The 14026-nt window shown below is 39.4% G+C and overlaps 1 protein-coding gene across 1 annotated transcript in view; it reads right to left on the bottom strand.

Annotated features, from left to right (window-relative positions):
• Positions 1–14026, bottom strand: part of ISPD (isoprenoid synthase domain containing) — a 151245-nt gene that overhangs the window by 70286 nt on the left and 66933 nt on the right. The window contains exon 8 of the mRNA XM_023750762.1: positions 9829–9960. Within this exon, the coding sequence (XP_023606530.1) occupies positions 9829–9960 (132 nt within the window). The remainder of the gene's footprint in view (positions 1–9828; positions 9961–14026) is intronic.

Consider the following 14026-nt stretch of genomic DNA (forward strand, 5'->3'; position numbering starts at 1 on the left):
ATATACAATGCATTTTATTGTAAAAGGTTGAAATAATGCCACATACGTTAGAAAAGTCTCCATTTTCTAGGGACCAGTTATCTAATTTGTTCTTCCAGCCTATTTTTCATGCTTATTTTTTTCTATTTTACTAGTCCAAATCTCAGAAATTTAATTAAATGTTATTTTCAACTTTTTAACGACATTGATAATACAGCAGGAGTTTTACTGGGGGACAATATGACTTCCAGTGAAGTTTCTCAGTATTTTCTACAAGTGCACAAACATGTCTTCCCTGAAGATTACCACCAGCAGGATTCCAGTTATCAGATTCATTGCCTTCTTTTTGTCTCTAGTCCTTCTCACTTACTATTTCAAGTCTTTTTCCTGGAAACTTTTCCAAGACTCTGAGACAAAACACTTACATGCTCTTAAGGTAATGGGTCAACTTTCTCAAATGCAACACCAAAAAGTCATTTTATAGCAATGATTTTTTTATTACCTGGCTTCACTAACCTGAATTGAAATAATATAGCCTATTTTTAAATATATGCCCCCAATGCATTTGATATGTATCTGGCCTGAATCAAGCTCTTTAAAAACAACTATACAGAAAACGTAAAAACAAGTGTCCATGTCTTTGGCATTCCACCTCCCTGTTAAACCTGCCCTGGCTGTGACTATTAATATGTCAGGAGAAAAATATATGCATGTATGTGTAACCATATATTTAATTGTTTGTGGCAAACAATTAAAAATGTAAATAAAGCATGTCCTATAGTAAGCAATTTCATATATATACACACACACACAGTTTATGTGTATGGTTGTTGTTTTTTACATTTAAATATTTCTAGCCCTGTTTTGGTTACAAACCCCTTAATTTGCATGGGTACAAATAAATACAATTTTTAGTCTGCAATATTAGCACTCGTATTACGGTGGTAGGCAGCATCCAATATGGCTCACAGTGGTCACCAGCTCCTGGTATCCATGCCTGTGTAGTTGCCTCCCTTGAATGTGGGTGGAACACAGTACCTTGCTTCAGATGAACAGAATGCAATAAGGTGGCAGGGGTGTCACTTGGTGATTACGTTACAGAAGACTGTGACCTCCATCTTAGTTCTCTCTTTTGCTAGCACTGATGTGAATGCTCTAAGGACTGGCCTCCATGGCAAGGAATACAGGCAGGACCCTATCCACAAGCTTGTGGAGAACTGAGGCCTCCTGAAACAGCCCAGAGGAACTGGTTCCTTCCAATCCACCTAAGTGAGCTAAGAAAGCACATTGTTCCCAGTGGAGCCTGGAGATGACCATACCCTTGAGAACTGCCCAGAGCCAGAGAACCCACAGAGACTGGGAGATAATCATGCTTTTAAGCCACCAAGTTTTGGGGTAATTTGTTATGCAATAATAGCTAACCAATACACTGTTCAAAGGAATTAGTTCATTAAGAAATTTCCATGGCCATTTTCATTCATAAAAGTTGATTCTTTTATTTAAAAAAAAAATTAAGGGGCGATCTGTAGCAGAGGTTTGTATCTAATATCCCATGTCATTTAGATGTATCTAAGTATAATAGCTGATGGCCACCCTCTCTAGTAGGTCTTCCAAGTAAGCTAACCAAACTCCACAAGACAGTTTTGTTTTTCAAACGTCCTCAATTTTCAAAAGGCAGTATGTTTTATGACCTTCACATTTTCCCAAAGAATGACTAAGTCTAACAATAAAAGCCAAAACAATATTGAAAGTGAAAAATATTTAGTCTCATAAACATTCCCACATCAAAAGAGCGTGATTACTCTGCACAGGGTATTATGGGTTTCTGTAAACAGATTTGGTGCTGCCTGTTTGGTGTGCATGCTCTGTGAGTCAGTGCAATGGAAAGTACTGTGTGTTTAGTAAATAATTCCCAATTGAATTCCAAGTAATTGCGCATTGTAGGAAGTAGAGTTTTAAGTCTAGCTTACCCCAAGATTATCTTTTTTTTTTTAAATCTGTGTTCTGCTACTTGACAACATATGCCTATTTGTTCTGCAAAGGATCACATACTTGCAGGGTAGCTCATGTCTAGAAGACACAAAGCAAATGAAGTGCATATGAGAGGAAAATATTGGTGCTAATTGTATTCTACAAATGCAGGTCTTTTGGCACAAAGGTATCCTAGAATAGAGTAATTACAAAGAAATTCATGGTCAAGGATATTTTCTGAGTATCCTTACAGTACATACTTCAAAACCCAGACAATCAAAGACAATAGTATTTAAATCATCAAACAGACAGATCTCATTTATATTTTGTGACAGATGAATTCACACAGCTTTATCTAATTGAATATTGTTACCAAAAGAGCTTCATTTCATTGTAACATGTCCTAATTTGGACTTGTATAGAAGGATTTTTATAAACCTTTTTTTTTAAAGTACAGAGCTGTTTTTGGCAATGTTCTCCCTTTTTTGTCTGCCTTCTGGTACTATAGTTGTAGGAGCAGGAGTAAAAGTGGCATTCAGGAGCAAGAAGAGGTAATAGAGCTCCTCTGGCTTATCCTCTGACCTCTTAGGGCTTGGTTCTCGTAGTTCTGCTGATTGGTGCACCCTTTCCAGTAACCCCATCTTGTGAAAACACTCATTAAACCAAACATTGTTTGCGAAAGTGCTCTATCCACTATATCAAACCCAGTGGAATGACAATTCATAGGAGAAGAAATGGGAAAGGGATAGACGAAAGTGGTGCACACTCCCTGGCATGCTAACATGTTTCCTCTTTTCTTTAAACTTTCTCTGGTGGACAAAATTCCTAGTCATGGACTGTCTGTTTGTGTCCCACCCCCCCATCCCCCAAATTCATATGTTGAAATTCTAACCCCCAGTGGGATGGTAGCAGAAAGTGAGGCCTTAGGTTGGTGATTAGGTCATGAAAGTGGAGCCCTCACAAATAGGATCAGTGTTTCAATTAAGAGAGACCCCAACCAGGCCTCACCCTATCCCCACCCTGTGAGGATAAAACGAGAAAATGAGGGTCTGCAACCAGGAAGAGAGTCTTCACCACGCCAGCCCCTGACCTCAGACTCCAGCCTCCAGAACTATGAGAAGTAAATGTCTGTTGTTTATGAGCCACCCAGTCTCTATGATGCTACAGCAGCAGAACAAAGGCATCCCCCTTGTTGTCTTCTACTTTGAGGTGTCGGGGGTAGTGGGGGGAGAGGACCAATTCCCTCTGTGAACTATAATAAGAGATTTGAACTATAATGAATAATGTATAAATAAATTAAGGAAATAATAGTACAGAAAGTTTTATGGTCACATATGAAGAGAAAAGAAAACCCAGGCTCAGCTCCAGAATTTCCCGTGTCAGAGGAGACGGTGGATGGTGTCACCTGGTACAGCCTGCACACCTCCTGTGTCTTCACCTCCTCATTCCACAGAGACTTTATATAGTTCTGACTTCTGCATTTTACATGAAAAACTGGAGGCCTAGAAAACTGGTTTCACTTTATCAAGATCACAGAGCTAGTTTTTCAATCACAAGGGAAGACATTAATTCAGTGCAATAAAAAAGAAGTTATAATAATTTGGGGAAGCTCTTTAACCATGAACCTGTTCCCTTTTATCTCTAACGTCCTGAGCATGTTAAATAGAAAACTGCTATAGTTTTAGGGAAAAGGTTACTTAGTGCTTTATTATACTGATATAGCTAAGGAACTAGCATATTCAATAAATTAACAAGTAATATCTTTATGATTAGAAAAATGCATAAATATGGTGCATATCTAGAGTTAAGCAAAGCATTTGTTAGTTTCTTGTGTCAGTAGAGAAAATATAAAGAAATTGAGTTGAAATAGTATGCAATTAGATGCATTTGTCAGTTATTGAATTATCAAAGAATCATCATTAATTGATCACAACAGTATTGTAGAACATTTAGAGGTACTAAAAAAAAGAATCTATCTTAGCCTTTTCCAAATGAATGTTTCCCTAAAGGTGTTCAAAAATACAAACAACATCTAATTTGTAAATTATATGAAGAAAGAAACTATAGCTAATTAATCATATGCTATAGTTTACACCAAAAAAGGTAGTAGGTCTGAAATACTAGAAAAAAACTAAGTTTAAATTCACCAAACACAGAAAGTCTTACACATGTGTATAAAAGAATTCTACACAAACAAAAGCTTAACAGCATCATGTGTTTAAAAAATAGTCTTACATAATTCTATTTAACTATAAACATCATATACATCAACACAGTGAAGGTGCAGCCAAAAAATCATACATTATCAGAAATATCATGTCATAACAAGGCTGGTCTTCTTTAAGCCAGAAAGACTGTATGTGTAGCACAGATATTGAAGTCAGTTCACTATATTCTCTCTTCCTAGAAGGGAGTATCATTAACTGAAAACCTATCCAAAGAAGCACTTGATGTTATGTCTTATGTAAAGTGGCTAAAAATCTAAAAAAGCTTCATTAATCAGAGACTTAAAAGAACACACAGTAACTATGTAAACAACTTAATGGTTATCACAGAGATGGATTAGATTCAGGGGAAAATCTAATGTAGGTACACTATAAAAAGTTGTATCTTACACCACCATGGAAAGAACAAACCAATACTCTTTTCACTAAACAATAAACAGAAGATTCACCTTATATCTTTTCATATCCTTAGTGTTAAAAGAATGCCTGTTACGTAAGCACTCAATATTAGAGATACTGGTATAACTAAATGGAAAAATTAGTATAACTAAATGGAAGTATAAAAAGAGTGTGTCTGGAGGTAGAAGTTTCTTTACGTAGGGGATATATGTGAGGAGTGTTTCCCAAAGTTTGTTTTATGGAACATTAATCCCATGAATTATCTACAGTTAAAGGGTTACAGGAGAACATGGAAAATGGCACACCCCTTGTCCCCAATTTGAATAGATCAATCACTGATTTGTATGTAATGGATTTGTGAGAAAGCTTTCATTAAAGAAGTCTGTTTAATTCTATTCCTTGATGCTTCTCATTTTTTAATCATAGCCCCTTTTTAAATGGCATAGCTCAGTGATGGCGAACCTTTTGAGCTTCGCGTGTCAGCATTTTGAAAAACCCTAACTTAACTCTGGTGCCGTGTCACATATAGAAACTTTTTTATATTTGCAACCATAGTAAAACAAAGATTTATATTTTTGATATTTATTTTATATATTTAAATGCCATTTAACAAAGAAAAATCAACCAAAAAAATGAGTTCGCCTGTCACCTCTGACACGCGTGTCATAGGTTCGCCATCACTGGCATATCTACTGAACATCAGTGGATCTTTGGCAAATACTATTTAAGGTGGAATTAGGCACAGGATAACGTGTTGGACTAATAAGAGTTAACTCACACCTGGATCTTTGAGGACAAACTTGTATTAAACATTCTCACATATCTGAACACGCCTTCATTATTGTTCTTTTAAGAAGAGATAAGCTGCACCTAAGTCTGCTAGCTTTGCTTCCTAAAATTATGAGAGGCATATATCTTTTTTTAAGTGATAGCAATATGGTTTATTCAGCTGTGCCTTAGTACAGGCAAGGGGCTTGCCATGGTGCTCTTGATGTATAAAGGCCAGACTTTCTGCCAGTTCTTTTTTAGGAAAGACACCAGGAAATTGACAGCTATGAGGATGTTGTACACAAGCTCATCATCCGTCTTCTTCACATGGCCAACAGCCACTGGCAGACAAAGCAACCTCTTTATCTGAAATTTGATCATAGATTTCACTTCATGGACTTTGGCTACCATGTTCTCACTGGGGGTCAACAGGAAGGGAACTTGCCAGCCTTATTCAGGCCAGGGCCTGGGATTACTGGGATCTGCTTGATGAGAGACTCTGAAGCCAAAAAGGCATCATACTTCTTGGCCAGCTTCTTGACCAGTTTCTTATTCTTGTTGAGTTTCTTCAGCACCTGGATGCCCATGGGAGGTTATTCACAGCCTTGGCCTCATCACAGTGCTACTGGTCCCAAGAACACATATGGAGAACTTGAGGCGGGAGTGGATTTAAGCCTGACAGTGCCCGAGAAGCATTTGTCCTTCTGAGGGTCATGTTACTTCAAGCTGATCTGCAGCTCCACTGTCTCCAAAAACTTCTCATGCTTGCACTGGTTCCCATGCAGAACTCCGCGCATTGCCTCCTACAGAGTGTCCTGGGAGACTTTGCTGCTCATGGCTCCTCAAGTGGCAAAAAAACAGAAAAGAGAGAGGCATATCTTGAAGTCCTTGCAGGACCATCTTCTTCACACTTTTGGAAGCGGAGCAGAGAGCTGGCTTAGCAGATCCAACTTTAATCAAAATAATGAAGCAGATACCAAGCAATAGACAGCAAAAGTTCCTCTTTTCCATCAAGGCCACCTCTCCAAACAGGTAGCCTTTACAGGTACAGAGTCACATATACACTCACCTGACTCCATTCCACAAATGTGGGGAACATGCCAGGGGTGGGAAAATGAAGTTTTATTGCAAATATAAATTCTATAAGGGTTACTAGGTTTAGCAAATAAAAACACAAGATGTCCAGTTATATTGAAATTGCTGAGTAACAACAAAGAATGTGCAAGTACATTCTATATAATATTTGGATATCTCTATATATATAAAAGCCTAAGCGACCATCACAACTGAAACAACCGAACAGATGACCAAACAGGCTGAGTGGGGTGACCAGGCCAGCAGGGGGTTAGTGAGGGCCGACCAAACAAGCGAGCAGCAGGCTGCGTGGGGCGACCAGGCTGGCAGCGGGTTAGTGAGGGGTAACCAAATGACTGAACAGCAGGCTGTATGGGGTGACCAGGCTGGCAGGGGGGCCAGTGAGAGGGCAACCAAATAACTGAGCAGCAGGCTGCGTGGGGCGACCAGGCCAGCCGGGGAGGCAGTTGGGGGTGACTAGGCCAGCAGGGGGGGCAGTGAGAGGTGACAAGGCTGGCAGAGGGGGACAGTGAAGGGCGACCAGGCTGGCAGAGGGCCAGTTGGGGGCCACCAGGTTGGCGGGGGGGGGGCAGTAAGAGGTGACCAGGCTGGTGGGGGCAACCTGGTCAACAGGGGGTGCAGTTGGGGGTGACCAAGCCAGCAGTGGGGGCAGTTAGGGGCAATCAGGCAGGCAGGCAGATGAGCAGTTAGGATCGGGCCTAAACCGGCAGTAGGACATCCCCCAAGGGGTCCCGGATTGGAGGGGGGAGAGGCGGGGCTGAGGGGACCCCCCCATGCAAAAATTTTATGCACTAAGCCTCTAGGCCTATCTAATAAAGAGGAAATATGCAAATTGACCATCATGCTATAACAAGATGGCTGCACCCACAGCAGAGGCCGAGTTCCAGTAACGAGCCTTAATGAGCAATCAGCAGGGACCTGAGGCTGTATGGCAGTGGACCAGGGCAGGGGACCTGAGGCTGAGCCCCCCACCTAGTAGGGCTTGACAGAGGACCTCAGACCACGCCCCCGCCCCAGAACTGGGCTAGGGGACCTGAGGCTGCACCACATGCCCCAGCACTGGGCCTTGGGACCTGAGGCCACGCCCCCCACCCCACAGGGCTTGACAAGGGACCTCAAGCCATGCCCCCCATCCACGGGGCATGACAGGAGACCTTAAGGCACGCCCCCTGTCCTGGCCCATGCCGGGGGACCTCAGGCCATGCACCCCGCCTGGTGGGGCTTGACGGTCGACCTCAGGCCACGTCCCCTGGCCCAGGCCAGGGGATCTCAAGGTGCACCCCCAGGCCCAGGCTGGGGGACCTCAGGCCACGCCCCTCGCTCCGACGCCAGGCCAGGCAACCTAAGGCCACACCCCCCACCAGGTGGGGCTTGACAGGGGTGGGGCCAGCCGGGTCTGGGTCTCGCGCGATTTTGAGGCACACGTGGGTGGGCAGGGACTTGACTGTGGTTCCCGTGGCGTGCCCCAGACTCTGATAAGAGGAAGATTTTCATATACATTTTACTAATTTTCTTTCATCTCTGACACTTCTATTATAGAGAAAGGGCAAATAGCAATATTAAAATATTTCCTCTAATTAATTCCCTTTTAATGTGCATGAATTTCGTGCACCAGATCACTAGTCTATATATATAAAAGCCCAGCTACTGGAACAGCAGAACAATCAGAACAACTGGTCACTATGATACACACTGCAGTGGCCAACCGGCCCAATCCAGGTCCCACTCGACCCCCCCCCCCGACCTCCTGTGGCCCCTCACCCCAGCCGGCCTCACCTCTGATTGGCCTCCCCAATCCCAATCAGAGGCGGGGCCAGCTGGCCAACCTCCCGCGTCCTCTCCCCCCCACCAGCCCAGCCCCGATGGCACCCATTGGAGTGGGCCCACAAGACCCCACCCATGCATGAATTTGTGCACTGGTCCACTAGTAATTATACTAAAATTTATAGACTGTCTGAAATTCAAATTCAACTGGGAATGCTATAGTTATCTGGCAACCATACTCACCACTGGAATGCCAGCATGGTCCCTTTTGCTTAGCCTAAATCATAGAATGAAGAAAGTCCCAGGGATTGTGTGTACTCTACCATTTCTCAGCTTTTGAGATTTTCCTCAATGAACTCTATTTTATGTTGGTATAGTGTGGCACAGGTGTGCATCTATGATCCTTGCATGGCACAAAAGAAGGAACTGATTTATTTTTACCACTGTAATAATCTAAAGTACAATCAAAGACAACAGAAAATATTCCTGAACTCTGGCAGTTATATGTTCATGGACAAGTTTATGTATCCTTTAGGCTTTGGTTGTCCTAACTCCAATAGCCCCTACAGCACTAACAGTTTACAATTCCATGATTCTAAGCAAAGTTTGCCTTGTTCTTGATGACTAACCGGAGGTTATGCTTTTATATTTTAGAAGCAGAGGAAACAAACTCAAAAGTTAAAGAAAACTAAGGGACTCGCTAAAAGATAAACCTTATATTGATGAAAATTCACTTGCTTCAAAAGAAATGTTACCTTCAGGCTAAAAAGGCACCTTAAATATTTCAGCAACAATAGCTGTTATTCATCAGCCATATAACTTTAAATACCTGTCATTTCCTGGGCAGTCAGTACCAAATAATCTTTATTCCAAACCATTAAAAAAGCAGTTGACTATTTCATTTCTTTGACTGCTGTGTGGTACTTCTAAGAAACTCTAGAGCATTCTTCAAATTCCATGAAAGGTATCTATGTAAAAGGAAAAATCACCTTCTCTAATAGGTTCCAAAAAGTTTGATTTATTTAACATTTCTCTGCACAAAGAATTTATAATGCTAATTTCTTTTACCTTTTGCTTAACTAACTTGCTGCTATTAAAAGACAGTGATGATAAGAGTTTTCTGTAATTAAATAACATGTCCTCTGGTAATCTGAATGCCAAGCACTGTTTTCAAGTGATTAAGAACACATTCACCAACATATTTAGCCTAACATAAAATAAATAAGCGATTCCAAATCATGCAAATGGCTAAGAATTATGACATTAGGGTTACCAATTAAATAAAAAGTCCAGTTAAATATGGATTGCAAATTTCAAGTTCCAAATTTGGAATATACTTAAAATTATTTATTATCTGAAATTCAAATTTAACTGGGCATTCTGTATTTTTATTTGCATACCTGGCAATTCTATGTGGGCCACCTAGTGTAAGACATTTGCTAGTTTTCATGTTTTTTCCCCTCATCAAAGCACTTCTTTTGATTTTCCCCTCGAGTTGAGATAAATAATTTTCCAGCCAATATTTTCCTTATTAACACATCTCTTTGTTTTTAACAAAGTCAGGTTCCCACTACCAAATCTGTAGTCTATAGGACATACAATCTGAAGAGAACAACATTTTACCTACCTGTGGGTAATATATGAGAAGTCCACATAATAAAACATTACTTTCTTTCACTTCCTTTGCTAGTTCCCTAATCTGCATTAGGTTTTCCATTTTATGATCAAAATGTACTGATTTATAATCAAGAAAATGCACCTGCAAAATAATATAAAAATTAACAATTAGAATACTTTTTCTTCACTTTTCTTTGAACATGTAACATTAAAGAAACTAAAATTATAATATTATAATTATTTTTATCAATTTGTGTTAATTTGTAGTTAAGCATTCCAAGCCATAAATATATAATATGATTAATGAATCATCCTTTATAAATACAGATGCAGTAAACACTCATAGAGAATAAAATGCTGAAAAACATAAACTGCTAATATTGTTTATAAAATGTATAAAAATATGATCATACCAATTCACTCAACTTAAATCATAATTTGTAATTTGAAACTAGGCAGGAGGTAAATATTTATAAATATATGTTAAATGAACAATATCAATAAAATTCAAGTATGCTTACTTAAGTACATGAAGTTCTTTAGAAGAATCTAATTCAAAGTAATTAATTGGATATTTAACAAATAATAAACTATTTCTTAAATTTAAAGGAAACTTATACAGAATTATTTTTAGCAGTGTTAAAATAACATTTTCTTGAAATTATTCAAACAACTTTTATAAACATTATTTTTAATTTAAAATTTAAGAACAGGGTGATCTTTCATCATTTCTCTAAATTATTGTGGTTTTAGTACTATTTTTCTTTTATGGAATATAAAAGACATGCAGCCTTAAAATAAATAATTTAAAATGCAAATGCACATATAGAATGAACATTCAGAAATAGGTATATTCTTTCACATTACCAAATTATCAAAACTTTCAAGGATTGCAATTTGTTCAATTATGTACATTTATTGACTAGAAAAATTTTAAAGTATACTCCACCCTGACTCTCTCCTACTAATCCCTTCCCTTTGTCTCTGCTCATACTAGAGGCCCAGTGCATGAATTTGTGCATGAGTGGGATCCAGCCGACCTGGCCCCAATCAGGGTGGATCGGGACTTGGCCTGTCAGGAGGAGGAGACGGCAGGAGATTGACCGGCCAGCCCGCCCCAATCAGAGCCCAAACAGGGCTGGGCCAGCTTGGGGGAGGGGCTGCGGGTGCCTGGCTGGCAAGCCCGGCCCCCAATTGGGGTGGGGTGGGGCCGATTGGTGGCCGGGCTGGCTGTGGGTGGTGGGCTGGCCCGCCTGCCCCCAATGGGGTGGGAGGGGAGGCAATTGGAGGTCAGCAGTGGGGTAGGGGTTGGGCAATCTAGGGCAGAGCTGGCTGAGGGGACAGACCCAAGGCTGATCAGGGTGGGAGAGGCTGATCAGGGGCAGGGCCGGGTGGGGGGAGGGGCCACAGGAGATTGGCTTGCTGGACCCACCCCCTGATCAAGCCTGTTTGTTGGCTGTAGTGGGTGATATAGGGACCGGTCATTCCGTCGTTATGGCATTCTGGTAGCCATATATATGTAGATACACTGTTTTAGAAAAATGATACAACAAAACATCTTATCATGCTCTTTCTGTAACACAGAGAATAATGTTTTAGCAATGACATACAAATGACTGAATTATGAAAACATAATTTCCAAATCAATAAACATAGAAGGATGTTTTACCACATTTCTCTGAGAAACTAATATATCAATCAAACAAAAATGAATGGTATAAAGGCTTTTTGCATTCAGTGCAGCAACTGAGTTGAGGGTTTTTTATGTTTCCTCCCAAGTTTTAATTCTATTGCTGTTTTTCTGGCTGTTCTTATCTAGGAAAAGTTGCATATGAGCTGATGCCACTTCCACATTATATGGACCTAACTCCTTTCTTTATCAATCACATATAAATTAATTTTTCTTATAAAGATTTGTGCTATAGCAAAAACAGATAGGTTGAACTGAAGGACATGGTACCATGTTTTTTGTCAGCTTTTTAAAAGAATTTTTATTGATTGTTAGAGAGGAAGAAAGAGGGAGAGAGAAAAAGAAAAAACAAAAAATCATCAATATGAGAGGGAAACATCCATTGGCTGCTTCTTGCATGCTCCCAACTGGGGACCGAGCTAGAAACCTGGGCATGTGCCCTGACAGGGAATCAAACCCACAACCCTTCAGTGCATGGCACAACACTCCAACCAACTGAGCCACACCGGACAGGGTATTGTACCATGGTTTTTAAAAGTTGTCACCAAATCATGAGATGTCTAAACAGGGACTGGAATACTTTCACTCCAGCTATAGATGGTAAGAAACAACAAACACTAGCTCCTTGGAAAGAAAAAAATGTAACAACACTTTTAAAAAAATCAGTAGGCCAATGCTGTTCACCAGACAGTGCATGAATTCAATTAAGGAAATGGTGCATGAAAGTGAGTTCCAGGCAAACTATTTATACATCTACAAACTGCCTATGTTATCCCATCAAGCCAAGTATGTACTTAAATTATAGGGAAACTCAAGACATGTAGTAATAGAACATAGAAGATTAATGCAGATCCTATACTTGAGTAATTACTAGATGCTGAACATTGTGCTAGTTGACATAATTAAATTTTAAAGAAACAGATATGGATATTGACTTATAAAATGTATAATCAGGTTGAAGAAGTAGGATGCATCTCCCAGTTCTCTTTTGCCAGAAGGGGAGGCCTAATGACATGAAAAGCATAAGATAATTTCCAGCAGGTGTACTTCCTACTACCAATCCCATGAAACCTGAGCATATACTTTTCATTGTGCTACTAATTTTGAAGCTCTACAATATAGCAGCTACTTATCAGTTCCAGGAAAACTTTCAGTTGATACAAGAACACAATCAATTTTAATTTTAAAAACTGGGCTGGTTTATATGACTACAGCAGAGGGTTGCAAAATGATCATAATAACTCAAGAGAAATGTAAATGTTTTTGCCTTAATAAAACAAACTTACAGCCTGGACAGGCTTACATCCATTGAAATAGAGCAAAACATTTCATTTGGTTGAGTTCTTTGATCTCTTTTTGCACTGTTCACTTATTTGCTACATGTAAATTGCTGTAAAAACAATTTTTCCCATTTAGGATGCCATTTTCATGCATACATAAATAAAGATAAGGATCTCTTCCTATCCCCCACCCAAATGTATATATTTTTTTAAAGGTAGCAATTCACTCCTATAAACTAGTAAATTGCTTAAACATATAACATGTGGGTAGCTTCATAGCTTTGTGGGTGGGCCAGGTTTCCACTCACAAAGTTTGGAAAAAAGATTCTCTGGGCCTCCTATCTTCTACATTCAGTCGTACACATGCTTTCTATTTCCAGCAACCATTTAATATGTTCCTGGTCCCAGAGGAATTCCAATTGATTTTTTTATACTTTAAAATGTGATTTTTTCACTTGTCTCTGAGGACAGGTACATTAAATAAAGACAATAATTAACATCACATACAATATTCTTGAAAACATTAGGAATGTTCCATAACCCCGCATGTAATACTTCTCTCATTCCAGAGTCCATGTTCACGCGAAGGCCTGAAAATGGGGTCAGGATTCTCGATAGGAGGGAAAATGGACTCTTTGTTTATTTGACAAAGAAGAAAGTAAATTTGTGAAGCATAAATATATATTCAAATAATGCATTGCTTAATGCCCACCAAAGTGGAAGGAAGGACAGTCAAAATGAAAGTTCTGGTAATTATCAAATAATTGAATTAGAATGAATCGGTAGATAGAACAGAGGTCCTCTGAATCCACACAATAGATACTGCAAAATTATCTACATATGTGTACAGAAAAGTAAATTGTATGAATTAGGCCCAAAATCTTCAAAACAGAAGTTTTCAAAAGAAATAGGAGGGAAATCTAATAACTGATGAAACTGGCCAATACTAAGCAGATCAAAGTAAGAGTTCATCTTAAGGATTAGAAAACATTAGAAACTTTCATCTCACTTCAACTATTTATAAATTACATGGGTTCTATTAATGAAAATTGCTTTAATTTCATGAATTGTGCTTTTAAAAAGAAAAAAAGAACAAGCTTTCAATATTGAATCACTGCATTTTAGAACAAATTTAAATTAATGCCATCAAGAAATTCAACTCATACTTCCGATGAATAGAAACTAATTAAGTTATAAGCTATCATGGAAACTCAGAGCAAATGCTTAACAACCCATTT

Source organism: Myotis lucifugus, unplaced genomic scaffold, assembly GCF_000147115.1.
Source record: "Myotis lucifugus unplaced genomic scaffold, Myoluc2.0 scaffold_15, whole genome shotgun sequence".
In the NCBI taxonomy this organism is placed as follows: Eukaryota; Metazoa; Chordata; class Mammalia; order Chiroptera; family Vespertilionidae; genus Myotis; species Myotis lucifugus.